This window comes from Salvelinus namaycush, chromosome 2, assembly GCF_016432855.1.
Source record: "Salvelinus namaycush isolate Seneca chromosome 2, SaNama_1.0, whole genome shotgun sequence".
NCBI lineage: Eukaryota > Metazoa > Chordata > Actinopteri > Salmoniformes > Salmonidae > Salvelinus > Salvelinus namaycush.
This window is the reverse complement of record NC_052308.1, coordinates 19,181,340-19,208,402: the sequence shown is the minus strand read 5'-3', so window position 1 is coordinate 19,208,402 and position 27,063 is coordinate 19,181,340. Positions and strand designations below refer to the sequence as shown.

At 44.6% G+C, this 27,063-nt stretch overlaps 1 protein-coding gene across 1 annotated transcript in view; it reads right to left on the bottom strand.

Moving 5' to 3' along the window:
- Positions 1-27,063, bottom strand: part of LOC120059822 (receptor-type tyrosine-protein phosphatase gamma-like) — a 329,292-nt gene that overhangs the window by 103,864 nt on the left and 198,365 nt on the right. Inside the window, exons 4-5 of the mRNA XM_039008877.1 lie at positions 7,587-7,769; positions 2,758-2,906 (exon numbers count right to left, since the gene is read on the bottom strand). Of these exons, the coding sequence (XP_038864805.1) occupies positions 2,758-2,906; positions 7,587-7,769 (332 nt within the window). The remainder of the gene's footprint in view (positions 1-2,757; positions 2,907-7,586; positions 7,770-27,063) is intronic.

The following is a 27,063-nucleotide window of genomic DNA, read 5'->3' as shown; positions in this document are numbered from 1 at the left end:
CATAAAATCATCAACTCTTTAATTATTTCTCTTATCAAATGACATAGCCTTGTATTCCTAGGCATTACTAATAATGCTCCGCACAAACAGACATGAATGGAGCACACAGATGATCATATTATGACATACACATGAATTATTAGAATATTACTTACAATTCTGTATTAATATCAGTTTTGTAGTTGAAAAAACAGTGGGGAATGGATAAGGCGAACAACCACCGATATAAACAAACATGTATGACATTTTTAGAACTGTATTGTTTGCCTATAGGGAAGAGGCCATGTGGAGATGTTCATATTGAAAAATATATCTTTTTAAGCTCATAACTTGTTTGATTAGATTAGTACAGTTTTTTCAGGGTACCCCACATGGGGCCCTGACCCCAAGTTTGGGAACCACTAAACTAACCTCTCTCTCTGCTTGCTTCCTCTCTCTCTCTGTCTCCTCTGCTTCCTCCTGCATACACTGCAGCCTGCCTCAGTCTCACCACTGAGCGCCACATCACTGTCTGCCTCAGTAGCCTACTCTCTGTAAAGCAAAGTTATTATGAGAACTTAGTAAACAGTTTTTAGGCTCCGTTTAACGTTAGCCTCTTACTTCATCCTTCTAGTTGGCTAAGTAAACTACCTAGAGCCCTTCAACGTTACTGCAATACTGCCTTTTGTCCGGCATCTCGCACACTGTCAGCAGCATCTCTAGTTTTGCCTACTGTAGTTCTCTAGTGAAGCCGACTGCGAGCTGGAGTAGTTTGTTTTACGTCTCAGGCCCTTGGCCTGTGCCACGAGAGGGCGGAGTTAGCTGTTTGAGAGAGTGGTGAATGTGCTACTAAAAAGGAAAATCCGGGAGGCAAATCAGGGGGACGCAGGCAAACATAACGAGCAAACCACTGTTCATGATTCCACTCGTTCGCAAAGAGGCAGGCACTATTAGAACTCAGTCAGATCAAGAATATAAGCGTTCTGAACTTTGATCAATGCTGGGAGCATATTTAGATGTTCACCCATAATTGATTTTCTTTGTGTGCAAAAAATATATTTGTATTATGTATTTATTTGTCAAATTAGAAAAAATTACCGATGTCAATCATATATCAATCATATTATGTAGTTACGGCCATGACCAAGTCGCACGAATAACCAGCCCAAACTAATCAAATCCAGTTAATCTTTCATGCTGGCCTATCGGCTAGAAATAACATTCTATTCTGCAGGCATCAGGACGGAGATCAACAGTGGACCACAAATCATACAATGAATCATTCAAGAAATCATCAATATAACAGAAGAGGGAGTTCGGCCTTTTATTGATCAGTTTCGCAATGCGCAAAAGTGAATGTGTGAAACATGAGATGCAGCACGAATTTCCAAGGCCTTGTAAGCAGCACATCAGCGTTATTGGAGGGACAAAGCACCCAGTGAAAAAAACTGAAATGACAACATAAAATTGAAATACTTAAAATTAAGGTTATTATAGTAAATTAAAACGAAACATGAAAAAACTATTTAGTCAATTGAAATTAAATAATTAACAAACCCGTTTGAAGTTGGTGAAGAGCAACTGCAGAAAATTGCGTTTGGCTGCAATAAAAACTTCATGACCTTTGATCACATAATTTTTGTAAAGTTCATGCAGTTGACATGTAGGTGCAAATATGACATTGTTTATCCCCATTATTCAACACACTGGCCCACTGACTTGACAAAAGTGATCCACCCTTACGTGGCCATTGAGATGAGCATGATGCAAGACTTTGCTCTCACACAGTCACACAGAGTATCTATGCTTCATGCTGCTACAATGCGGTAGCTATGGGACCAAAACAGCGGAGAAGTTCAGCCTCACTCTTCAATGATCCTGGTTGTTTCGTAAATTGACCCACTACTACTGTTTCCTTCATGCATCTACGTCATCTTGCGGAGTCTACCTTTAAGCCTAACCTAACCTATGACCTGACCCGTCACCTTGTGCATTAATGTCCCACAGTGTCAACAAGTGACATCCCAAAAAACACAAAAACTATACAACACATAGATGGCTGCTAGCCTCCCACCCATATGCTAGTTTCTGTCCCTAACACTAAACCTAAAACAGAAACTAAATACGAAATAGAAATGTTTTCATAAAACTTTAACTAAATAAAAACTAGCAAAGTGGATCTGAAAACGAACTGAAATTTAACTGAACATAAAAACTAGTATAAAAATAAATACTATAATAACCTTTCTTAAAACTGCTGACACCAGCCAAACTCACCAAATGTCAAATGATCTATATTAATCTGTTCGCCAAAGACAGTAAAGAGGCTGCTGGGGTTGTCGTTAATCAAAACATAATAATTAGATTTTGCCATTCAAGGGAACAACAGCTGGGTAGCTGGGTTTAGAGATCACTTGAGATTTTTACTGGATCCTAAAACTGTCTCTTAGCTGCAGTGTGCTGCGCCAGACCAGACGCCCATACTGATAAATCAGGCTTTAGGAGTGAGATCGACCCTCACTGGCCATCCACTGATCAGACCCCAGGGCCCTGGCCTTCACATTTTTAGATCGATTTGGGACCACCCTCTACTCTTCTCCATTCTGACAGGGGGCAGACTCCCACCCCCACTGGTCCTCATTCATACACTGGGTTTTCTAGAATTCTCACCTCCATATATTCCCATTCACTCTCCTTTCGCCAATATTTCCAAACCATTTTGTTTCCTGCATCCTTTAATCCCCTCTATCTCTCCAGACGACTCCCCCTCACGCTCACCTCCACTGGGAACCTCTTGCCGTTGATGCTGTGTTCAGAGCCTTCAGATCCGTTGCTCTGGCCCCAGTGGAACTCCACCTTCTCAGCCTTAAAACGCCCGGGCAGGCCCGCACCACGAACGAAGTAGTCATCCTTCAGCATGATAGCCACTGAGAGAGACAGAGAGAGAAGAGAAGAGAGAAGAGAAGAGAGAGATAGAAAGAGAGAGAGAGAGAGCGAGCGAGCGAGTTACATGAGGGTCAGGTAGGTGGCAGGTAGCCTAGCGGTTAAGAGCGTTGGGTCAGTAACCGGACATACACACAGTGTGAAACTTCTGTTTGGCCTACAAACAATATAAAATTACATTCATTCAAGGCACTTGGTATTGAGGTTCATCATCTATTTAGCTTCCCCAAGGGGATGCTGATGCATTTTCTGAATATAACATGTGGTGCTTTTATAACGTCTGTGCTGCCTTCCCTACAAGGCTGGGTCTCTAATTAAGGGCTAATTTGTCTGGTAAAAGCTATCTCCTCAGCCACTTCTAATTGCCTCTGCAAATCTTTTGTTAGTTCATCATACGCTTGTTGAAATAAAGTGGAAATTGACAGAGGGAGGCAAAAAAATTTATTCACAAATTTGACTGAATAGACCCACATTTAATTAACTAATACGACCTTAAATAAATGCTCCCATTGTCAAACCGATTTCTTACTGTGATTGAATTTCAGAATCTTTTCTACTCCTCCTTTCAGAGGAGATTTCTGTCCCATTTAGAAGAAGCACTCAAGTGAAATGAGTGGCCTGGTTGTCATCTCAACGTCTTCAGAAAAGTTTGAAACTTGAGGCGTTTCAAACTAAATACACCAGGCCTGTTAAATTCCATTTACTTAGTTTGACATTTCTTAGGTCGTAGACTCCGCTAAAGCCTTTGACCCTTAAACAATAGGCTGGTCTATCAAAGTTAATTTCCCTCCTTGTGTAGTTTGTGTCCTCTGGGAGATATTGGAGATTTTAAGAGACGTGTCACTTGGTCCTTGTACAAGATTGTTGGCACTCCCACTGAAATTCTACCAGTCTGCATCCAAGAAGCTTCGGTTACACTGAGTAGTAGGACATCCTGTGGGAGCCTGGCCTTCCTGGCAAACCTCATACTACCATTGAGACTGCATATGAGGGATTAACCACGCATAGTGTGCTAAATGGGTTTCTTAGCATCTACTGCATGGGACTCAAAGAAGAAAAAGTTGAAGTGGAGGGAGACTACCACAGTGGCTAACTTAAATACACTCCACTGTATTGCTGCTATGCTAAGTCTCACTCCTCCACTGTGGCTAGGCTGAGCTGTTGCGGTTTATGCTAACAGACTAGCGGAAGGGATGGAATTGCAGCTTACATTAGTCTTCAGAGCACAGCATGCAGAAAGAAAAACACATATCTTGCTCTCTTTTTTCATCATTTGTTTTTGCCTTTTGTTGATTCAGAGTCCTAATCCAGCGTGTGAGGGGAAGGCAAGCCCTGGGAGTTTCATTAGCGATGGGAGCCAGTGTTTGGTCGCGCTAACAGGCGAGCCGGAATTAGACGCTAAGCCAGCGAGACCATGGACAGCAATGTGTGAAAACCGGGGGCATATATGAAAATAAAGCCGTGATCAATGCAAATATTTCTTCAGGGCTCCAAGTCCTCATGAATTTCTTAAAAAGGTTTATTTGATATGATTCTGGGAAAGTATTCTCCCTTCATCCCTCTTCTTCCAGCCGCCCTCCTTTCCCTCTCAAAAACCATGACACCGTTCTTCTGGCCGTGAGACATCTATAATGACTTCCTGCTTCAAGGTGACAGGGTCAGAGTTCAGCCAAGGCTACAGCTTTCACAGAAGCAGGAGCACTTTTAAAAGAAGCTGATTGAAGCATCCATTATTCAGAGACGCTTTAGGTGATTATGTCAATCAAATCAAATTGTATTTGTCACATGCGCTGAATACAACAGGTATTACCGTGAAATACTCAGCTGTCATTTATAAATAGTGGAGAATGTATAAATAATGCATTGCACAACAAGAGGATGTTTGTCTTGCTAGGCGTGCATTATGGAGTACGCAGAGTCAAGAAGCTGCGCTCTATTTTGTTCTGCTACTGTTGTTTGTGTTAGAACTTCATTTGATTTGGTGGGCTGCGGCACCGCTACGCTAACCCATTATAATACCTGTGCTACACTGATTTTCCCCGATCATGCCTGTAGAGGAGACAGCTCAGAAGTAGCCCTCGTCCTTTAACAAACCATGACCTTTGGAAGAGATGGCTACGGACATCAGAGGTTCTGAGAAACACCATGCGATCAGGGACAGACATTTCTCATGCCGAGTGAGTTAAGGAGTCTCTCTCGTTCTCTCTCTCTCTCTGTATCTCCTCTCTATCACTGAGTGATGCCAGGACAGGGACACTAATACACTTCTCTGGGGGGGAAGCAGCCCATTCCCAGGGGAGAAGACGTACAGTCCCCCACCAGATGAACCTGACTCTCCTTCAGCCTCACAAAGACATGGCCTCCAATCTCAACAACAAGCCATTTACTCACCCCCCCACTAGTGAGGAATGTGGGCTATTGACTCACATACTCCCTACTAGAGGGAGCTTGAAATTCCATCAGCGTTAACCTTGATAGAAATATGGAAAAGCTTTATGGGCTATTCCCTCTATAAGATCTTCATTATTTGATAGAACACAATATATCACTCACTGATAGAGGGATTACAAGGTATACAAGATGTATGTTTTTTTTAAAGCACATACAGGCGTCCATTTAGGGTCTCCACTTGGGAGAGATGGACCAGGGACAACACCAGTTCATACATGCCACATTATGTTCAGAGAGATTAATATAATAAAATATCTGACAATATAGAAATCACACTAGTCACATTATTTTCCCCAGGTCTGCAGAGAGAGCCTTAATAGGACAGCTGGCCCTGTTGTGACTGCTGTCAATACGGATGCCAGCCACCTGTGGCCCCTGCTCCCACAAGCATTTTAACTCCATTTGTAGGCAGAAAGAGAGGACATCCATCTTTGTGACAGATAGATATTGTGAAAAATGCCTGTCTTAGACAGGGAAAATCCATGAAATGCTATAAATGCTGAATTTAGTTTTTTTCAGGTTTTCATCTGTACCAATGACAGATTCACTAATATGGAGGCATCACTTGTGTGCAAATCCGCTCCTACCACAAATATTGTATTGGACTGCTGTGCATGTCACTTTTAAACTACTTGAACGTACAGATGTAAGATCTTCATTTGACCTACAGTATATTGTCAGGATTTCTACGTTAAGTCCATAATGTTGCTTGGTCAGTGGTTAGGCTATTAGCTGGCCAAAAGTAGGCTACATGAAAGGTACAATACTGTTAGCATAACCGTGTGTTAGAGTGGGTTTTCAGTTCATTTATGTAAATCACAAAGCTCATGTGTATTTCCTGCAGTGCAGGAACTTTCTCAGCAACATAAGAGTGATCAAATCAAGATCCTAAGATCTGTATGTATATAGTGTGATTTTCATGTACTCTAATGTTATACTAAAAATACAGTGCATTCGGAAAGTATTCAGACCCCTTCCCTTTGTCCACATTTTGTTAATTAAGTTACAGCCTTATTTTAAAATGTATTAAATATTTTTTCCTCATCAATCTACACACAATAACCCATAATGACAAAGCGAAAACAGGTTTTTAGAAATGTTTTCAAATTTATTAAAAATAAAAAACAGAAATACCTGAAAGAAGTTTGGAACCACCAAGAGGTGACCAAGAACTCGATGGTCATTCTGACGGAGCTCCAGAGTTCCTCTGTGGAAATGGGAGAATCTTCCAGAAGGACAACCATCCCTGCGGCACTCTACCAATCAGGCCTTTATGGTAGAGTAGCCAGACGGAAGCCACTCCTCAGTAAAAGGTACATGACAGCCCGCCTGGAGTTTGCCAAAAGGCACCTAAAGGACTCTCAGAGCATGAGAAACAAGATTCTCTGTCTTCGGCCTGAATGCCAAGCGCCACGTATGGAGGAAACCTGGCACCATCCCTATGGTGAAACATGGTGGTGGCAGCATCATGCTGTGGGGATGTTTTTCAGAGGCAGGGACTAGGAGACTAGTCAGGATCGAGGGAAAGATGAACTGAGCAAAGTACAGAGAGATCCTTGATGAAAACCTGCTCCAGAGCGCTCAGGACCTCATACTGGGGTGAAGGTTCACCTTCCCACAGGAAAACGACCCTAAGCACACAGCCAAGACAACGCAGGCTTCGGGACAAGTCTCTGAATGTCCTTGAGTGGCCCAGCCAGAGCCCGGTCTTGAACCTGAACGAACATCTCTGGAGAGACCTGGAAATAGCTGTGCAGCAATGCTCCCCATCCAACCTGACAGAGCTTGAGAGGATCTGCAGAAAATAATGGGAGAAACTCCCCAAATACAGGTGTGCCAAGAATGTACCGTCATACCCAAGAAGACTCAAGGCTGTAATCGCTGCCAAAGTTACTTCAACAAAGTACTGAGTAAATTGTCTGAATACTTATGTAAATGTGATATTTCAGTTTTTTACTTTTATAAATTTGTAAAAAATTCTAAAACCCTGTTTTTGCTTTGTCATTATGGGGTATTGTGTGTAGATTGATGAAGGGAAAAAACGATCTAATATGTTTTAGAATAAGGCTGTAACGTAACAAAAAGTTGAGGGGTCTGAATACTTTCTGAAAGCACTGTAGGTACCTCATAATATGTTCAGACGTATCTATACTGTATCTACATAACCAAAGGAAGGAGAGGGTAAACAGACATTGGGGGACTGTGAATCTCACCTGTTTTGCCAGTGTTCTTCATTGAAGTCTTGTTGGAGGACTCTGTCTCAAATCCGTCCAAAGCTAGCTCCTGATACTCCATGGACACCTTGCTGTCCTGATCTGCGATGTTGATTGGGGATTGGTTCCTCTCTCTGCATTCTGGGTAGGCTGATGACCAGCCCTCCTCTGGCCCGTACGTACCTGGATGATAAGAAAGAATACGATATATATATTCCATACGATACAATGTGGTTTTGCCATCCAACCAGAGCCAACCATTTGGTCCGCTATTCAGCAGAGAAAGTGAATTTCCATACACATAATGCAGAAAAGTGATCATTAATTTTTTTGGTGGAATAATGCAGTCTTAATGGCACTCATTTTCCAAAAAGGAACCACCAGTAGATTCCCTCTGATGTTGACCTGCCGTTAAACTTTGCTTCCCATAATGCAGGCACATACGTGGCATTTTTATCAGAATGTGAACAAAGCTACACCTCCTAACCCATGAGGAGGTAAGGGCAGTGTACTCAGAGATGAAACCCCACACTCTTAGATGAATGGCAAGTCCCGGTGTGAGACCAGACACCTCCATGTAGCACAGAGTCAAGACAGAGAGAGGAGCAGAGTGGAAATGTCACCAATCTCCTGCCACCTCCCTCAAATAAAGCAAACAGAGAGAAGGACAGAGAGGGTAAGAGAGAGAGAGAAAGAGAGAGAGATAGGACAGGGTCAATGCCATGGAAACAGTGGAGGAGGGAGGATATAGATAGTCAATCTCCTCTCCCTATACACTTGTAAGAAGAGCAGGCATGGTGTCCTCAGTGTGGGGTCACAGTCTTCAATAACCACCCAACCATGAAACACCAGACCAGCCAAGTGAAGTCAAGTGATTCCTTAGTGTCCAGTGAAGGGGAATTCATTTGGTTGTGGATAACACACTAGAAAAACACATTCAACAAAGCCATACATATCCCAACAACATTTACAATATAATTCAACTGATTCAGTGAATACAACAGCACCCCACACCCATAAACATTCCACCTAATTGATTTTAAATGCAGAAGTACTTTAGATATTAGTAAGTGCATTATATTAATGTATATAATAATTGGAAGCATTAGCTAAATAGTGCTACAGTATCTGTCTCATGATGGGACATAAGAGATAGCCACACCCTCTGTTCCTAACACAAACTCAGACTACAAGCCATGTCAAGTTTAATTTATTATACAAGGAACTGAGAAATCAATCATTTAACCTTGTACAATGATTACAACTGCACAACACGCTGTAAGCATTTGATATGAAAGGGACATACAGCATCTAATCATAATCCTAATCTCCAATAGATATGCTTCATTGTGTCCTAACCTCGAGATCTATTGACTTTCCCCTGCATTATGTTCTCCTGTCCTCTTTCTACAGTGAAGGCTTTGGCTGCCCTCTGTCTTAAGGATGGAATGAAGGGGCAGGGCCCACTCCTATTCACTCTGCCCACTCCTACTACCCTCTATGTCCGCAGCATGCACACTCGGGCTAAAGTGCACACATAATTGAAAGCTACACTGGTCTCCCGGGGTTCTAAAATTAATTTGTCTATGATTACTCATGCCCCACGCGCGTCCGGAGCATTTGGTCATTTCTATTTAATTGAATTAGGAAGCATCCTCTTCTCCTGCCCCTTATCCTAGCCTTGGGGTATATTGATTGTAGAGATCTGGGTTTCATATATGAAAGCGCAGGGTATGGATCCAGGCAGCCGTGGACTTGTAATTAATGCAGTGGAGAGCTGGTGTGAAGCCATTAGTCATTGTTTTAATGCAGCCAATGTGTGCAGAGAGTTGCTGCACTGAGAGGAGAGACAAGCGGACAAGTAAACAACCTTTACACTAAACAAACTAACAGAAATACATCTGGCCCATGCATAAGGCAATACAGATGCTGCCTATCTCAAAACATGTTGAATCTTCCATGTCCTCTCTCAAAACATGTTGAATCTTCCATGTCCTCTCTCAAAACATGTTGAATCTTCCATGTCCTCTCTCAAAACATGTTGAATCTTCCATGTCCTCTCTCAAAACATGTTGAATCTTCCATGTCCTCTCTCAAAACATGTTGAATCTTCCATGTCCTCTCTCAAAACATGTTGAATCTTCCATGTCCTATCTCAACATGTTGAATCTTTATAGGCATATCTGAACATGTTACTTAAAGGGATAATCAACCCCAATGCACAAATTCCTATGATTAACAGTGTTGAACAGTGTTTTATAACAGTAATATGAAAACATTATTTCTGCCATTATAACAAAGTTGATAGCAACTTGAAAATTGTTGTGGAAATATCTTGCAGCTCAAGTCGACTACAAAACCCAAAATGCAATGTTTCTCTGGGCTGGCTAGCTAGTTAGGTAGCTAGTAAGCAAACATAGCTACACACAATAATACCAAAGTTAATATCAGCATGTGATGTAGCTAGCTAGCTGTAAAATCCCTAAACAACTATACCTTTCGAAGTATCTCACTGAGTTCAACTTGCAGTTCAACTCTGCCCAGAGCGAGTGCAGAGCACTTTGCTATGGCAACAACGGCCCTTTCCCACGTTTCCCACAGACACACAGGGCACATTGCGAGATGATACTAGAAAGAGAAACTGAGTTGAATAATTTTGTACACTTTTTAGATTGAGCCCATCTATGTGAAGTACAGAGCCTTCAGAAAGTATTCACACCCCTTGCCTTTTTCCACATTTTGTTGTGTTACAGCCTGAATTTTAAATGTATTAAATCGAGATTGAGTCACTGGCCTACACACAATACCCCATAATGTCAAAGTGTAATTATGTTTTTAGACATTTATACTGTACAAATTTACAAAAATGAAAAGCTGAAATGTCTTGAGTTAACAATAAAGTATTCAACCCCTTTGTTATGACAGGCCTAAAAAAGTTCAGGATGTAAAAATGTGCTCAACAAGTTGCATGGACTCACTGTGTGCAATAATAGTGTTTAACATGATTTTTGAATACCTACATCATCTCTGTACCCCACACATACAATTATCTGTAAGGTCCCTCAGTCGAGCAGTGAATTTCAAACAGAGATTCAACCACAAAGACCAATGCCTTGCAAAGAAGGACATCTATTGGTCGATGGGAAATATTTAAAAAAAGCAGACATTACACTCTGGATGGTGTATCAATACACCCAGTCACTACAAAAATACAGGTGTTTTTCCTAACTCAGTTGAAGGAGATAAAGGAAATCCCTCAGGGATTCCACCATGAGGTCAATGGTGACTTTAAAACAGTTAGAGTTTAATGGCTGTGATAGGAGAAAACTGAGGATGGATCAACAACATTGTAGTTACTACACAATACTAATCTACAGTGCATTCGGGAAGTATTCAGACCCCTTCCCTTTTTCCACATTTTGTTACGTTACAGCCTTATTCTAAAATGTATTAAATGTCCTCATCAACCTACACACAATAACCCATAATGACAAAGTGAAAAATGTTTTTTAGAAATGTAATTACATAAGTATTCAGACCCTTTGCTATGAGACTCGAAATTGAGCTCAGTTGCATCCTGTTTCCATTGATCATCCTTTAGATATTTCTACAACTTGATTCGAGTTTTAATAATTGTATCTATTTTAGAATAAGGCTGTAACATAACAAAATGTGGAAAAAGTCAAGGGGTCTGAATACTTTCCGAATGCACTGTATACTTTGTCATGACGATATAAATGGATGGATGCGTTCTAGACAATTTATTGGCTGATTTGACAATCTGGAGTGCAGGTAATTGTTTTTAAAGCGTTATTAAATGTGACAGTGTGTTATCCCCATCTCCAGTGAGGAGCCATGTAGCTATGACGCGTTCCTACACGATTTCCTGATTTCACAGACAGACCACTTAGAAGCTAAATCATGGGGAAAATTATTATTTTACCCAGTGATAGAATATAGGCTTTCGTGAAATTGACAGGAGTTTCATGATTTTTATTTGGGGTTGGATTATCCCTTTAAAAGCATATTACACCCATCTAAATATCATAAGATAATGATGGAGCATAAGTGGAACATGAATTTATGTGAGCTCACACAGTAATGAGAAAATTAGACCTTGTATGCCAGTGCCAGTCAGTCAGTGTCCCCTGGTGCGATTGACCTTCCTCCTGAGACGAGCAAGCATGAGAAGAACTAAAACCAGAAGCACGTCACCAGGTGTCACATCAACGTTGCATTCCCCTTTGACCTCTGCCTACCAGAGATTGATACTTAGAGAAAATTAAACAATGTGTCACGATCGTCTTTAGGAGAGAGATTGGACCAAGGCGCAGCGTGTGAGAAATACATCTTCCTTTTAATATTGATGACGAAGACGTAACACGAAAAGAAACACTCTTACAAAAAAACTAACAAAACAAACAAACGACCGTGAAGCTATGAACGTAGTGCACACACAGGCTACAGACGTATAACATAGACAATTACCCACAAATGCATGATGCCCATGGCTGCCTAAAATATGGCTCCCAATCAGAGACAAATGAAAGACATCTGTCTCTGATTGAGAGCCACTCAGGCAACCATAGACATACCTAGAAACATACACTCAACCATAGACACAGCTAGATTTCTATACTAAACATAAACCCAACTACTCTACTAAACCCCCTAAACCTTACAACCACCCTAGACACTACAAAAAACACATACATTCCCCATGTTACACCCTGACCTAACTAAAATAATTAAGAAAACAAAGAATACTAAGGCCAGGGCGTGACACAATGGCCTTTTTATCCAAACAAACTGGTTTTCAATTACAGGAAATATCAACAAGCTTACAGGGTAAGGAAACCAATATGCAATTTTGTAATTTGGGTGAACAATCCCTTTAAAGCTGGAAATCATAGCGATGAAACTGCCACGTCCGTTTGCAATATTACAACAACAAAGATGTTATTTCAAACAACGAACACAGATTTTTTCACTTGGAAATCATTACACGCGTGATAAAACAGCAGAGTGTGTAATAATACGTTCTTTATGCATGATGCTGGATGCTCATTTCCTCAAAACAAAAACAATAACAAATACACCTGGTTGCAGCCAGTGACACGGTTTAGCCTATCACGGATCTAAGCTTTAAGCCTTCTCTTTTATTGTCACGTTCTGACCATAGTTCTTGTGTGTTTTGCTTGTTTTAGTGTTGGTCAGGACGTGAGCTGGGTGGGCATTCTATGTTGTGTGTCTAGTTTGTCTGTTTCTATGTTTGGCCTAATATGGTTCTCAATCAGAGGCAGGTGTTTTGTGTTGTCTCTGATTGGGAATCATATATAGGTGGCTTGTTTTGTGTTGGGGTTTGTGGGTGGTTGTTTCCTGTCTTTGTGTTTTCGCTGCACCAGATAGGGCTGTATCGGTTTGCCACATTTGTTATTTTGTATCGTGTTTATCGTTTTATTAAACATGTTGAGCACTGGCTACGCTGCGTGTTGGTCCGATCCCTGTTACACCCTCTCTTCTCGTGAAGAGAGGGAAGGCTGCCGTTACATTTATGTTATAGATAAGGAATGGATTGTGAATCACCTAAAATGTACTAGGCTTGTGAGTATACCAAACATTAGGAACACATTTCTAATATTGAGTTGGCCCTCAGAACAGCCTCAATTTGTTGGGGCGTGGACTCTACAAGGTGTTCCACAGGGATGCTGGCCCATGTTGACTCCAATGCTTCCCACAGTTGTGTCAAGTTGGCTGGATGTCCTTTGTGTGGTGGACCATTCTTGATACACACGGGAAACGCATGAAAACCCCAGCAGCTTTGCAATTCTTGACACAAACCTACTACCATACCCCAATTCAAAGGCACTTCAATCTTTTGTCTTGCCCAGTCACCCTCTGAATGACACACATACACAATCCATGTCTCAACTGTCTCCCCTTCATCTACACTGATTGAAGTAGATTTAACAGTGACATCAATAAGGGATCATAGCTTCCACCTGGATTCACCTGGTCAGTATACCTCATAGAAAGAGCATGTGTCCTCAATGTTTTGTACACACAGTGTATGTATATCACATTCACAGAGTGGAGGGGTAATACATACTTATCTCCCTGACAACAAAGAACATGGCAGAGATATCAGCAGAGAGAATCACAGACAATAATCATACATTCTGGTCAACAGGAAGAGGATTTGATATTTCTGATGTTTTATGCATTTTTCATGGCCAATTGTCTATGATTCTCTTGAGAGCATGCACATTTTATTTCTGCGAATTATGAACACTTTAAATACACCTTCATGTTGCTTTCACCCTCCAGGGACTAGAGGCTTTTCAGTCAATTACGAGAGATTTCTTCAACAGCCTCAGCGTTCGCGACCTTGCTCATTTCATATTGAAAAAATGCCATATTTCAATTTGCTGCATAAACAAAACCATGATTGTGTGAGGCTGCTTAAAGAGCACAATTATAAAACGTTTGCCCAAAGACAGCATTGTTACCCAAAAGCAAACACACCTTAGGGGGAATTTGCCTTTGGAAAAAATATGCCATTCTCCAAGTAACAGAACAAAGCATGGCACCACTATTCTATTTCCCACCCGTTTTTCCAGCACCTATTTCAGGATGCTCTATGGTCCTCTCCTAAGGCCGTGATTCCATCAAGATTAGTGGGAAATTGCAGAAATCAATGCTGTGAGAGGTCTGCTGGTATTTCAGTGATCTCCGCCTTGCCAGGAGAGGCCCAATAGAGTCACTCAAGGCATTATATGTAATCTCCCAGTGCAGCCAACGCGACAGAAGCCGCTCTCAAATCCTCTTCACCTGGAGGAAAATACACAGCCTACTGTACACTCTCCAGCAACACCTATTACAATGGCCACCACTGTAAACAAATACACAAGGTTAATTTGAACTGGAATTGGGATGTGGTAGAGAAATTAGACATTTGAGAGTGAGAAGTTAATAGAAGAGAGAGAGAGACACACAAAAAACGAGTGTGAGAGAGAGAGAGAGAGAGAATGTGTGTCTCCTCAGTCCCCGCTGTCCCATAAGCTGTATTTTGATCTGTTTTTTTTAAATCAAATTTTAGTGCTTGCATGATTTACTTGATGTGGAATGGAGTTCCATGTAGTTATGGCTCTATGTAGTACTGTGCGCTTCCCATAGTCTGTTCTGGACTTGGGAACTGTGAAGAGACCTCTAGTGGCATGTCTTGTGGGGTATGCATGGGTGTACAAGCTGTGTGCTAGAAGTTTAAACAGACAGCTCGGTGCATTTAACATGTCAATACCTCTCACAAATACAAGTAGTGACAAAGTTAATCTCTTCTCTACTTTGAGCCAGGAGAGATTGACATGCATATTATTAATGTTAGCTCTCCGTGTACATTAAGGGCCAGCTGGGCTGCCCTGTTCTGGGCCAACTGTAAAGTCCCTCTGTGGCACCTGACCACATGACTGGACAGTAGTCCATGTGAGACAAAACTAGGGCCTGTAGGACCTACCTTGCTGATAGCGTTGTTAAATCAAATCAAATTGTATTGGTCACATACACATGGTTAGCATATGTTAATGCGAGTGTAGCGATAACGCTTGTGCTTCTAGTTCAGACAATGCAGTAATATTGTAACGGCTGTCGTAGTCGTTCTCCTCCTCAGACGAGGAGGAGCATGGATCGGACCAAGATGCGGATTGGTAAGTATTCATGTTTTAATGGGAAAACAACAAACACTACAAAATACAACAACCAACAACCGTGACTAACCTGAAACAGTCCTGTGTGGCCCAAACACTGACACAGGAACAAACACCCACAAAACACAAGTGAAACCCTGGCTGCCTTTGTATGATTCTCAATCAGGGACAACGATTCACAGCTGTCTCTGATTGAGAATCATACCAGGCCGAACACAAAATCCCAACATAGAAAATCAAACCTAGACCAACCCACCCAACTCACGCCCTGACCAACTAAAACAAATACATGACAAAGGAAAACAGGTCAGGAACGTGACAGAACCCCCCCCCTTAAGGTGCGAACTCCGGGCGCACCAGCACAAAGTCTAGGGGAGGGTCTGGGTGGGCGTCTGTCCACGGTGGCGGCTCTGGCGCTGGTCGTGGTCCCCACCCCACCATAGTCAACCCCCGCTTCCGTGGCCTCCTCCCAATATTCACCCTCCATGTCAATCCCACTATTCCAAAGGGCAGTAACAGACTGAGGGGTAGCACCTGACCGAGGGGTAGCACCTGACCGAGGGGTAGCACCTGACCGAGGGGTAGCACCTGACCGAGGGGTAGCACCTGACCGAGGGGTAGCACCTGACCGAGGGGCAGCACCAGGATAAGGGGCAGCACCAGGATAAGGGGCAGCACCAGGATAAGGGGCAGCACCAGGATAAGGGGCAGCACCAGGATAAGGGGTAGCACCTGACCGAGGGGTAGCACCTGACCGAGGGGTAGCACCTGACCGAGGGGTAGCACCTGACCGAGGGGTAGCACCTGACCGAGGGGTAGCACCTGACCGAGGGGCAGCACCAGGATAAGGGGCAGCACCAGGATAAGGGGCAGCACCAGGATAAGGGGCAGCACCAGGATAAGGGGCAGCACCAGGATAAGGGGCAGCTCCAGACTGAGGGACGGCAGCTCCGGACTGGGTGGCAGCTCCGGACTGGGTGGCAGCTCCGGACTGGGTGGCAGCTCCGGACTGGAGGGCAGCTCATGACTGGAGGGCAGCTCATGACTGGAGGGCAGCTCATGACTGGAGGGCAGCTCATGACTGGAGGGCAGCTCATGACTGGAGGGCAGCTCATGACTGGAGGGCAGCTCATGACTGGAGGGCAGCTCTGGCAGCTCCTGACTGGCTGGCGGCTCTGGCAGCTCCTGACTGTCTGGCGTCTCTGGCAGCTCCTGACTGGCTGGCGTCTCTGGCAGCTCCTGACTGGCTGGCGTCTCTGGCAGCTCCTGACTGGCTGGCGTCTCTGGCAGCTCCTGACTGGCTGGCGTCTCTGGCAGCTCCTGACTGGCTGGCGTCTCTGGCAGCTCCTGACTGGCTGGCGTCTCTGGCAGCTCCTGACTGGCTGGCGTCTCTGGCAGCTCCTGACTGGCTGGCGTCTCTGGCAGCTCCTGACTGGCTGGCGTCTCTGGCAGCTCCTGACTGGCTGGCGTCTCTGGCAGCTCCTGACTGGCTGGCGGCTCTGGCAGCTCCTGACTGGCTGGCGGCTCTGGCAGCTCCTGACTGACGGACGGCTCTAGCAGCTCCTGACTGACGGACGGCTCTAATGGCTCGGGACAGACGGGCGGCTCTAATGGCTCGTGGCAGACGGATGGCTCAGACGGCGCTGGGCAGACGGATGGCTCAGACGGCGCTGGGCAGACGGATGGCTCAGACGGCGCTGGGCAGACGGATGGCTCAGACGGCGCTGGGCAGACGGATGGCTCAGACGGCGCTGGACAGACGAGCAGTGCAGGCGGCGTTGGGCAGACGGACGACTCTGACCCGCTGAGGCGCACAGTAGGCCTGGTGCGTGGTGCCGGAACTGGTGGTACCGGACTGGAGACACGCACCTCAAGGCTAGTGCGGGGAGCAGGAACAGGGCACACTGGACTCTCGATGCGCACTATAGGCCTGGTGCGTGGTACCGGCACTGGTGGTACCGGGCTGAGGGCACGCACCTCAGGGCGAGTGCGGGGAGAAGGAACAGTGCGTACAGGGCTCTCAGGACGCACAGGAGGCTTGGTGCGTGGTGCCGGAACTGGAGGCACTGGGCTGGAGACACGCACCACAGGGAGAGTGCGTGGAGGAGGAACAGGGCTCTGGAAACGCACTGGAAGCCTGGTGCGTGGAGTAGGCACTGGTGGTACTGGGCTGGGGCGGGGAGGTGGCGCCGGAAATACCGGACCGTGCAGGCGTACTGGCTCCCTTGAGCATTGAGCCTGCCCAACCTTACCTGGCTGAATGCTCCCCGTCGCCCGACCAGTGCGGGGAGGTGGAATAACCCGCACCGGGCTATGTAGGCGAACCGGGGACACCATGCGTAAAGCTGGTGCCATGTAAGCCGGCCCAACGTACTGGAGGCCATATATGAAGAGCCGGCTTCATGGCACTTGGCTCAATGCCCAATCTAGCCCTACCAGTGCGGGGAGGTGGAATAACCCGCACCGGGCTATGAACACGTACAGGAGACACCGTGCGCTCTACTGCGTAACACGGTGTCTGCCCGTACTCCCGCTCTCCACGGTTAGCCTGGGAAGTGAGCGCAGGTCTCCTACCTGCCCTCGGCCCACTACCTCTTAGCCCCCCCCCAAGAAATTTTTGGGTGAGCCTCTCGGGCTTCCAGCCGCTCTGCCTTGCTTTCGCCTCATAATACCTCCTCTCCGCTTTCGCTGCCTCCAGCTCCGCTTTGGGGCGGCGACACTCCACTGGCTCTGCCCAGGGTCCTTTACCGTCTAGGATTTCCTCCCAAGTCCATTCCTCTTTTCCCCATTGCTGTTGTTCTTGCCTTCCTTCTCCAATCCGCTTGGTCCTGTTATGGTGGGTGTTTCTGTAACGGCTGTCGTAGTCGTTCTCCTCCTCAGACGAGGAGGAGCATGGATCGGACCAAGATGCGGATTGGTAAGTATTCATGTTTTAATGGGAAAACAACAAACACTACAAAATACAACAACCGTGACTAACCTGAAACAGTCCTGTGTGGCCCAAACACTGACACAGGAACAAACACCCACAAAACACAAGTGAAACCCTGGCTGCCTTTGTATGATTCTCAATCAGGGACAACGATTCACAGCTGTCTCTGATTGAGAATCATACCAGGCCGAACACAAAATCCCAACATAGAAAATCAAACCTAGACCAACCCACCCAACTCACGCCCTGACCAACTAAAACAAATACATGACAAAGGAAAACAGGTCAGGAACGTGACAAATATCTAACAAGTGATCTAACAAATTCACAACAACTACCTTTTACACACAAATGTAAAGGGATGAATAAGAATATGTACATATAAATATATGGATGAGCGATGGATGTGCGGCATAGGCAAGATGCAATAGATGGTATAGAATACAGTATATACATATCAGATGAGTAATGTAGGATATGTAAACATTATTAAAATGGCGTTATTTAAAATTGACTAGTGATACCTTTATTAAGTCCATTTATTAAAGTGGCTAGAGATTTGAGTCTGTATGTTGGCAGCAGCCTCTCTATGTTAGTGATTGCTGTTTAACAGTCTGATGGCCTTGAGATAAATCTGTTTTTCAGTCTCTCGGTCCCAGCTTTGATGCACCTCTACTGACCTCGCCTTCTGGATGATAGCGGGGTGAACAGGCAGTGGCTCGGGTGGTTGTTGTCCTTAATGATCTTTTTGGCCTTCCTGTGACATTGGGTGTTGTAGGTGTCCTGGATGGCAGGTAGTTTGCCCCCGGTGATGCATTGTGCAGACCGCACCAACCTCAGTAGAGCCTTGTGGTTGAGGGCGGTGCAGTTGTCGTACCAGGCGGTGATACAGCCCGACAGGATGCTCTCGATTGTGCATCTGTAAAAGTTTGTGGGTGTTTTAGGTGACAAGCCAAATTTCTTCCTGAGGTTGAAGAGGCGTTGTTGTGCCTTCTTCACCACGCTGTCTGAGTGGGTTAACCATTTCAGTTTGTCCATGATGTGTACGCCAAGAAACTTAAAACTTTCCACCTTTTTCACTACTGTCCAGTCAATGTGGATGGGGGTGCTTCCTCTGCTGTTTCCTGAAGTCCACGATCATCTCCTTTGTTTTGCTGACGTTGAGTGAGAGGTTGTTTTCCTGACACCACACTCCGAGGGCCCTCACCTCCTCCCTGTAGGCTGTCTCGTCGTTGTTGGTAATCAAGCCTACCACTGTAGTGTCGTCTGCAAACTTGATGATTGAGTTGGAAGCGTGCATGGCCATGTAGTCATGGGTGAACAGGGAGTACAGGAGAGGGCTGAGAACGCACCCTTGTGGGACCCCAGTGTTGAGGATCAGCGGGGTGGATATGTTGTTTCCTACCTTCACAACCTGGAGGCGGGCCGTCAGAAAGTCCAGGATCCAGTTGCACTGGGCGGGGTCGAGACCCAGGGTCTCAAGCTTAATGATGAGTTTGGAGGGTAGTATGGTGTTAAATGCTGAGCTGTAGTCAATGAACAGCATTCTTACATAGGTATTCCTCTTGTCCAGATGGGCAAGGGCAGTGTGCAGTGTGCTGGCTATTGCATCGTCAGTGGACCTGTTGGGGCGGTAAGCAAATTGGAGTGGGTCTAGGTTATCAGGTAGGGTGGAGGTGATATGATCCTTGACTAAACTCTCAAAGCACTTCATGATGACAGAAGTGAGTGCAATGGGGTGATAGTCATTTAGTTCAGTTACCTTAGCTTTCTTGGAAACAGGAACAATGGTGGCCATCTTGAAGCATGTGGGGACAGCAGACTGGGATAGGGATTGATTGAATATGTCCGTAAACACACCAGACAGCAGGTCTGCACATGCTCTCAAAGCAATCCTTGAATTTGTCTTGTGTTGGCAGATCTGAATACAAAACTTTTATAGCTCTACGATAAAGAATGTGATCTACACACTTCCTTAAACCTAAAATAAGTAAAGATTTTTTTTTGTGGAAGTAAACAAAATGTTTTACGTCGGAGACAGACAGATTGCATATGCTCAGAACAACAAAATCAATCCCTTTATATAGCCGTTCTCCACTTGTCTACAAGACAGACGGACGCAAGCTGTTTAAATGGCCCAGATCTTGATTTAGATGTTCACAAATTTAACAGATTTTAACTATCACTATTGTCATATGTTTGGTAAAGTAATAAAGAAGGTGAAATATTTTGCATTGATGTAACTAAAAAGATTATAACTAAACTCAGCAAAAAAAGAAATGTCCCTTTTTCAGGACCCCGTCTTTCAAAGATAATTCGTAAAAATCCAAACATCTTCACAGATCTTCATTGTAAAGGGTTTAAACACTGTTTCCCATGCTTGTTCAATGAACCATAAACAATTAATGAACATGCACCTGTGGAACGGTCGTTAAGACACTAACAGCTTACAGACGGTAGGCAATTAAGGTCACAGTTATGAAAACTTAGGATACTAAAGAGGCCTTTCTACTGACTCTGAAAAACACCAAAAGAAAGATGCCCAGGGTCTCTGCTCATCTGCGTGAACATGCCTTAGGCATGCTGCAAGGAGGCATGAGAACTGCAGATGTGGCCAGGGCAATAAATTGCAATGTCCCTACTGTGAGACGCCTAAGACAGCACTACAAGGAGACAGGACGGACAGCTGATTGTCCTCGCAGTGGCAGACCACGTGTAACAACACCTGCACAGGATCGGTACATCCGAACATCACACCTGCGGGACAGGTACAGGATGGCAACAACAACTGCCCGAGTTACACCAGGATTGCACAATCCCTCCATCAGTGATCAGACTGTCCGCAATAGCCTGAGAGAGGCTGGACTGAGGGCTTGTAGGCCTGTTGTAAGGCAGGTCCTCACCAGACATCACCGGTGCCTATGTGCACAAACACACCATCGATGGACCAGACAGGACTGGCAAAAAGTGCTCTTCACTGACGAGTCGCGGTTTTGTCTCACCAGGGGTGATGGTCGGATTCGTGTTCATCGTCAAAGGAATGAGCATTACACCGAGGCCTGCACTCTGGAGCGGGATCGATTTGGAGGTGGAGGGTCCGTCATGGTCTGGGGGCGGTGTGTCACAGCATCATTGGACTGAGCTTGTTGTCATTGCAGGCAACCTCAACGCTGTGTGTTACAGGGAAGACATCCTCCTCCCTCATGTGGTACCCTTCCTGCAGGCTCCTCCTGACATGACCCTCCAGCATGGCAATGCCACCAGCCATACTGCTCGTTCTGTGCGTGATTTCCTTCAAGACAGGAATGTCGGTGTTCTGCCATGGCCAGCGAACAGCCCGGATCTCAATCCCATTGAGCACGTCTGGGACCTGTTGGATCGGAGGGTGAGGGCTAGGGCCATTCCCCCCAGAAATGTCCAAGAACTTTCAGGTGATTTGATGGAAGAGTGGGGTAACATCTCACAGCAAGAACTGGCAAATCTGGTGCAGTCCATGAGGAGGAGATGCACTGTAGTACTTAATGCAGCTGGTGGCCACACCAGATACTGACTGTTACTTTAAATTTTGACCCCCCCTTTGTTCAGGGATACATTATTCAATTTCTGGTAGTCACATGTCTGTGGAACTTGTTCAGTTTATGTCTCAGTTGTTGAATCTTGTTATGTTCATACAAATATTTACACATGTTAAGTTTGCTGAAAATAAACGCAGATGACAGTGAGAGGATGTTTATTTTCTTGCTGAGTATATATATGGATATATTATAAAGTATGAAAAGGCTTATTTATTAACTTTGTTTTTTATCATATCATCATATTTGTATATGTTTTATTATAACTTTATTGTGGGTTGAATTATTTTCTTTCTCAGACATAAATAAACAATTCCAGGTTAAAGGCTGGAAGAAGGTTATAGCTTTCTGGGGGGGACACTACTACATTAATAAAATATTGCCCTCTTGCTAGTTTGATGACTACAGCCATAGCGAAACAGTGCAAAATGTCTGTCAGCTCAATAGGGTTTTACGAAGTCAGAGCAGCGCTTTATTATGGACAAACCTCTCCACATCTTTGCTACTGTTGCATCAATGTGTTTTGACCATGGGTTACTCCAAGGGTCACTCCAAGCAGTTCAGTCTCCACAACTTGCTCAATTTCCACATTATTGATTACAAGATTTAGTTGAGGTTTAGGGTTTAGTGAATGATTTGTCTCAAATACAATGCTTTAGTTTTTGAAATATTTAGGACCGACTTATTTCTTGCAATCCATTCTGAAACTGACTGCAGCTCTTTAAGTGTTGCAGTGATTTCACTTGCTGTGGACACTGATGTGTATAGTGTTGAGTCATCAGCTTCATAGACACACAGGCTTTACTCAGAGCCAGTGGCAGGTCATTAGTAAAGATTGAAAAAAGTAAGGGGCCTAGACAGCTGCCCTAGGGAATGCCTGACTACCTGGATTATGTTGGAGACGTTTACATTAAAGAACACCCTCTGTGTTCTGTTAGACAGGTAACTCTCGATCCACAATATAGTATGGAATGTAAAGCCATAACACATACGTTTTTTCTAGCAGAAGATTATGATCGATACTGTCAAAAGATGCACTGAAGCCTAACAGCTCCCACAATCTTTTTATTATCAATTTCCCTCAGCAATTTCCCTCATCAGTCAGTTGTGTAAGTGCCATCTGTACATTTTGAATGCCCTTCCCTATAAGCGTGCTGAAAATCTGTTGTGATGTGTTTACTGTGAATAGCATTGTATCTGCTCACACATTTTTTTCAAAATGTTTACTAAGGGTTGGTAACAGGCTGATTGGTCAGCTGTTTGAGCCAGTAAAGTGTGCTTTGCTATTCTTGGGTAGCGGAATGACTTTTGCTTCCCTCCAGGCCCAAGGGCACACTTTCCTGTAGGCTTAGATTGAAGAGATTGTAAATAGGAGTGGCAATATCGTCCGCTATCACGCTATCATCCTCAGTAATTTTCCATCTAAGTTGTCAGACCCAGGTGGCTTGTCATTGTTGATAGACAATCTTTTTTTCACCTCTTCCACACTCACTTTTCGGAATTCAAAATGACAATGCTCGTCTAACATAATTTGGTCAGTTATGCAGGAATGTGTAGGTTCAGAATGTGTAGTTGGCATGTCATGCTTAAGTTTGCTAACCTTGCCAATGAAAAAAGTAGATGGCAATATCGGTGGGTTTTGTGATGAATGAGCCATCTGATTCAATTAATTATGGAGCGAAGTTTGCTTTTATGCTCAAATGTTCATTTAAAGCGCTCCAAAGCTTTTTTACTATCATTCTTTATATAATTTATCTTGTAGGAGCATTGGGCCAGTAACCGAAAGGTTGCTGTATCGAATCCCCGAGCTGACAAAGTAAAAATCTGTTGTTCTGCCCCTGAGCAAGGCAGATAACCCACTGTTCCCCGGGCGGCGATAACATGGATGTCGATTAAGGCAGCCCCCGCACCTCTCTGATTCAGAGGGTTAAATGCTGAGGACACATTTCTATTGAATGCATTCAGTTGTACAACTGACTAGGTATCCCCCTTTCCCTTTCCCTTTGTTTCATAATACATTTTCTTCTACTTTTTGTTCAGTTTAGTCACATGATTTCTCAATTTACAGTACATTTGCCAATCGGCTGTGCAGCCAGACTTATTTGCCATTCCTTTTGCCTCATCCCTCTGATCCATGTTTTACATTCCTCATCAATCCACAGGGATTTAACCATTTTTAAAGTAATTTTCTTAATGGGTGCATGCTTATTAGTAACTGGAATAAGTAATTTAATAAATGTGTCAAGTGTAGCGTCTGGTTGCTCCTCATTACACACCACAGACCAGCAAATATTCTTTACATCTTCAACATAGGAATTACTACAAAACTTATTGACTTTGGTTTTTCTAGATATGGCTACTATATTATGATCACTACATCAGATGGATATGGATACTGCTTTTAAACAGATTTCTGCAGCGTTTCATTCCTGTGCTGTTTGTAAATACCCTGGCAGATTGACTGATAACCTGAACCAGGTTGCAGGCACTGGTTACAGTTTGAAGCTTTTTCTTGAGTGGGCAAGTTGGAGCTTTCATGAACCTTGTTTCTTGATTGTTTTTATTGCTTTACTGGGAGGCTTATCAGAGGTAGACATGACAGTGATATTTATGTTTGAGCTGATAGTGCAGGGTTAGCTGCACACAATGGACTTTCTACTAGGGAAAACCTCTTCAATGCTAACAGTATAACTCATGTTCATAGGCGCGTGTTTACTGCATACAATAGTTGTAGGATTGACAGAGGGATTGAGGGGAGTTAGAGGGACACAAATTAGGTTACTTACATTATGACTGCCAACGGTCCTGGGACAATGTACATTTTCAGCAGCACTACAACAACTCAGCGACACAATGGTAGGGATTATCTGAGCAGGGCTTAGGTTACTGATAAGTAATTGTCTCAACGCATCCTTGAAATGCATGGACACGATCGAGGAGCTAAGATTATTCATTCCTATAGAGCATCTTCTGTTTCCAAAAGGTGTCAAAGTTATCTATGAAAGTTATGCCAACAGAGCTACAGTAGTCTTTTAGCCAAGTGTGTAATGCCAGTAGCCTGCTGAATCTTTCACAGCCATGGCCCAGCAATGGTACCAGGCCTGAAATAATTGGCCGCTTTTAGGAATCTTCCAAAACTAGAATCACTTGTTTAAAATCAATTTTCAGCAGTGCCAAGCTAGCCCTCCTAATGTCGTTTGACCCCATATGGACAACGACAGTGTCAGCCCCCGGCAGGTGTCATAGAACGGTAGGAAGCAGCCTTGTAATGTCCTGTACTTGTGCTCCAGTAGAGCACAGAGATGTTTCTCACCATAGAGCCGTCTATGAAGACAGCTGTTGAAATCTGGCCATTCTTTTGCTTCAAGTGCTTTAGAAGACCCCTTAAGGACTGATGGGAGGTGGGGCCTAATGGACCCTTTCCAGCCGTAGAATCAATTGAGGCTGATGAAGGGGCCAGACTCTCAGACACCATCACGGTCCGATGAGTGGGGATCTCTGAAGATCTGAACTCAAGGTAGAAGCTATCGGAGAGGTAGACAGAACAGAGGATGAAGATCCGATCTAGAAGTGGAAGCCCCCTATGATTGAAGGCACCGGAACCTCTGGATTCCCATTGCCAAGGAGGCCCCTATTGCCAAAGGCTGCTTCTTTCGACTCTACGGTGAGTAATGCGCCTCTTTTGGTGGTTGGTAGGGTCAAGAATAGGAACATCCACTAAGTCATCCATTCCCCAGCCAAGGGGTAGACCCCTTCAGGGAGAGATCCCTGTTGAGCACCGGCCAGTCGGCTGTGGAGGCGACACTCCCACCAGGCCAGAGCGGCGTCAAGCTAGAAGAATAGAAGAGAAAGAGAAAGTAGGTGGACATGGATTCCCCAGTAGCTTGTGTAAGTAAGCTACTTGTTCACTAAGAGTACCCACTTGTACCCACCCCTGTAGTCCTCTGTAGGCAAACAGTTGCTACATTGAAAGTCTGGACGGTCCACATTGTCCCGGAATAGAGCAAACTAAACACAGCTACTGCATTAGTGACCTTCATTTGAAACTACAGGCTAGCTAGGATAGCTGGGCTTCCGTGTCTTTCTCCTTGACAGGAGTTTCCCAAAAAGTTTTCTATGAGCTACAGTGGGTTCGCAAATACATCCCGCTAGGCTTCCGTGTCTCTCTTCTTGACAGCAATTTCCAAATACAGCCCGCACCCCGCTTCCCAAAACAAGCAGAACCAGTGAAATGACAAACTCACAAGCAACACACACCAGTACGGCAAACAGAGAGAAAGCGGAGGACTTGCTCACTGTATGGATCGAAGGATGCAAATAAACTACATGAGCGGGAGATGACCAACTCGCAAGTTGGTGCTGTGGAAACAAGTAGTAAATTGCGGGGCCGTGAGCCAAAATACTGGTCAACAATTTAGGGTTAGACAGGTGGCAGGAGCAGGAGCAGGAGCCAACCAACGAGCAGCGTGAACGAGCAGCGTGACGCACAAGTGTGGTGCGGGTACTGAGAGGGGCAGGTGAGGAGCCGTTAGATATGGCAGCCACAGCATGTCTAGATTTATTGTGCCCACATTCATTAGACCCTGGCTCTCTGAGTGGAATGTTCTGGTGCAGAGAAAGAGCTTTTGTAGCCGCCGCTCTGGCCAACGATAAGAGACATTACTGTGCAGCCATATTCATCGACCTGGCCAAGGCTTTCGAGTCTGTCAATCACCACATTCTTATCGGCAGACTAAACAGCCTTGGTTTCTCAAATGACTGTCTCGCCTGGTTCACCAACTACTTCTCTGATAGAGTTCAGTGTGTCAAATCAGAGGGCCTGTTGTCCGGGCCTCTGGCAGTCTCTATGGGGGGGCCACAGGGTTCAATTCTCAGGCCGACTCTCTTCTCTGTATACATCAATGATGTCGCTCTTGCTGCTGGTGATTCTCTGATCCACCTCTACGCAGACAACACCATTATGTATACTTCTGGCCCTTCTTTGGACACTATGTTAACTAACCGCCAGACGAGCTTCAATGCCATACAACTCTCCTTCTGTTGCCTCCAACTGCTCTTAAATGCAAGTAAAACTAAATGCATGCTCTTCAACCGATCGCTGCCCGCACCTGCCCGCCCGTCCAGCATCACTACTCTGGATGGTTCTGACTTAGAATATGTGGACAACTACAAATACCTAGGTGTCTGGTAAGACTGTAAACTCTCCTTCCAGACTCACATTAAGCATCTCCAATCCAAAATTAAATCTAGAATCGGCTTCCTATTTCGCA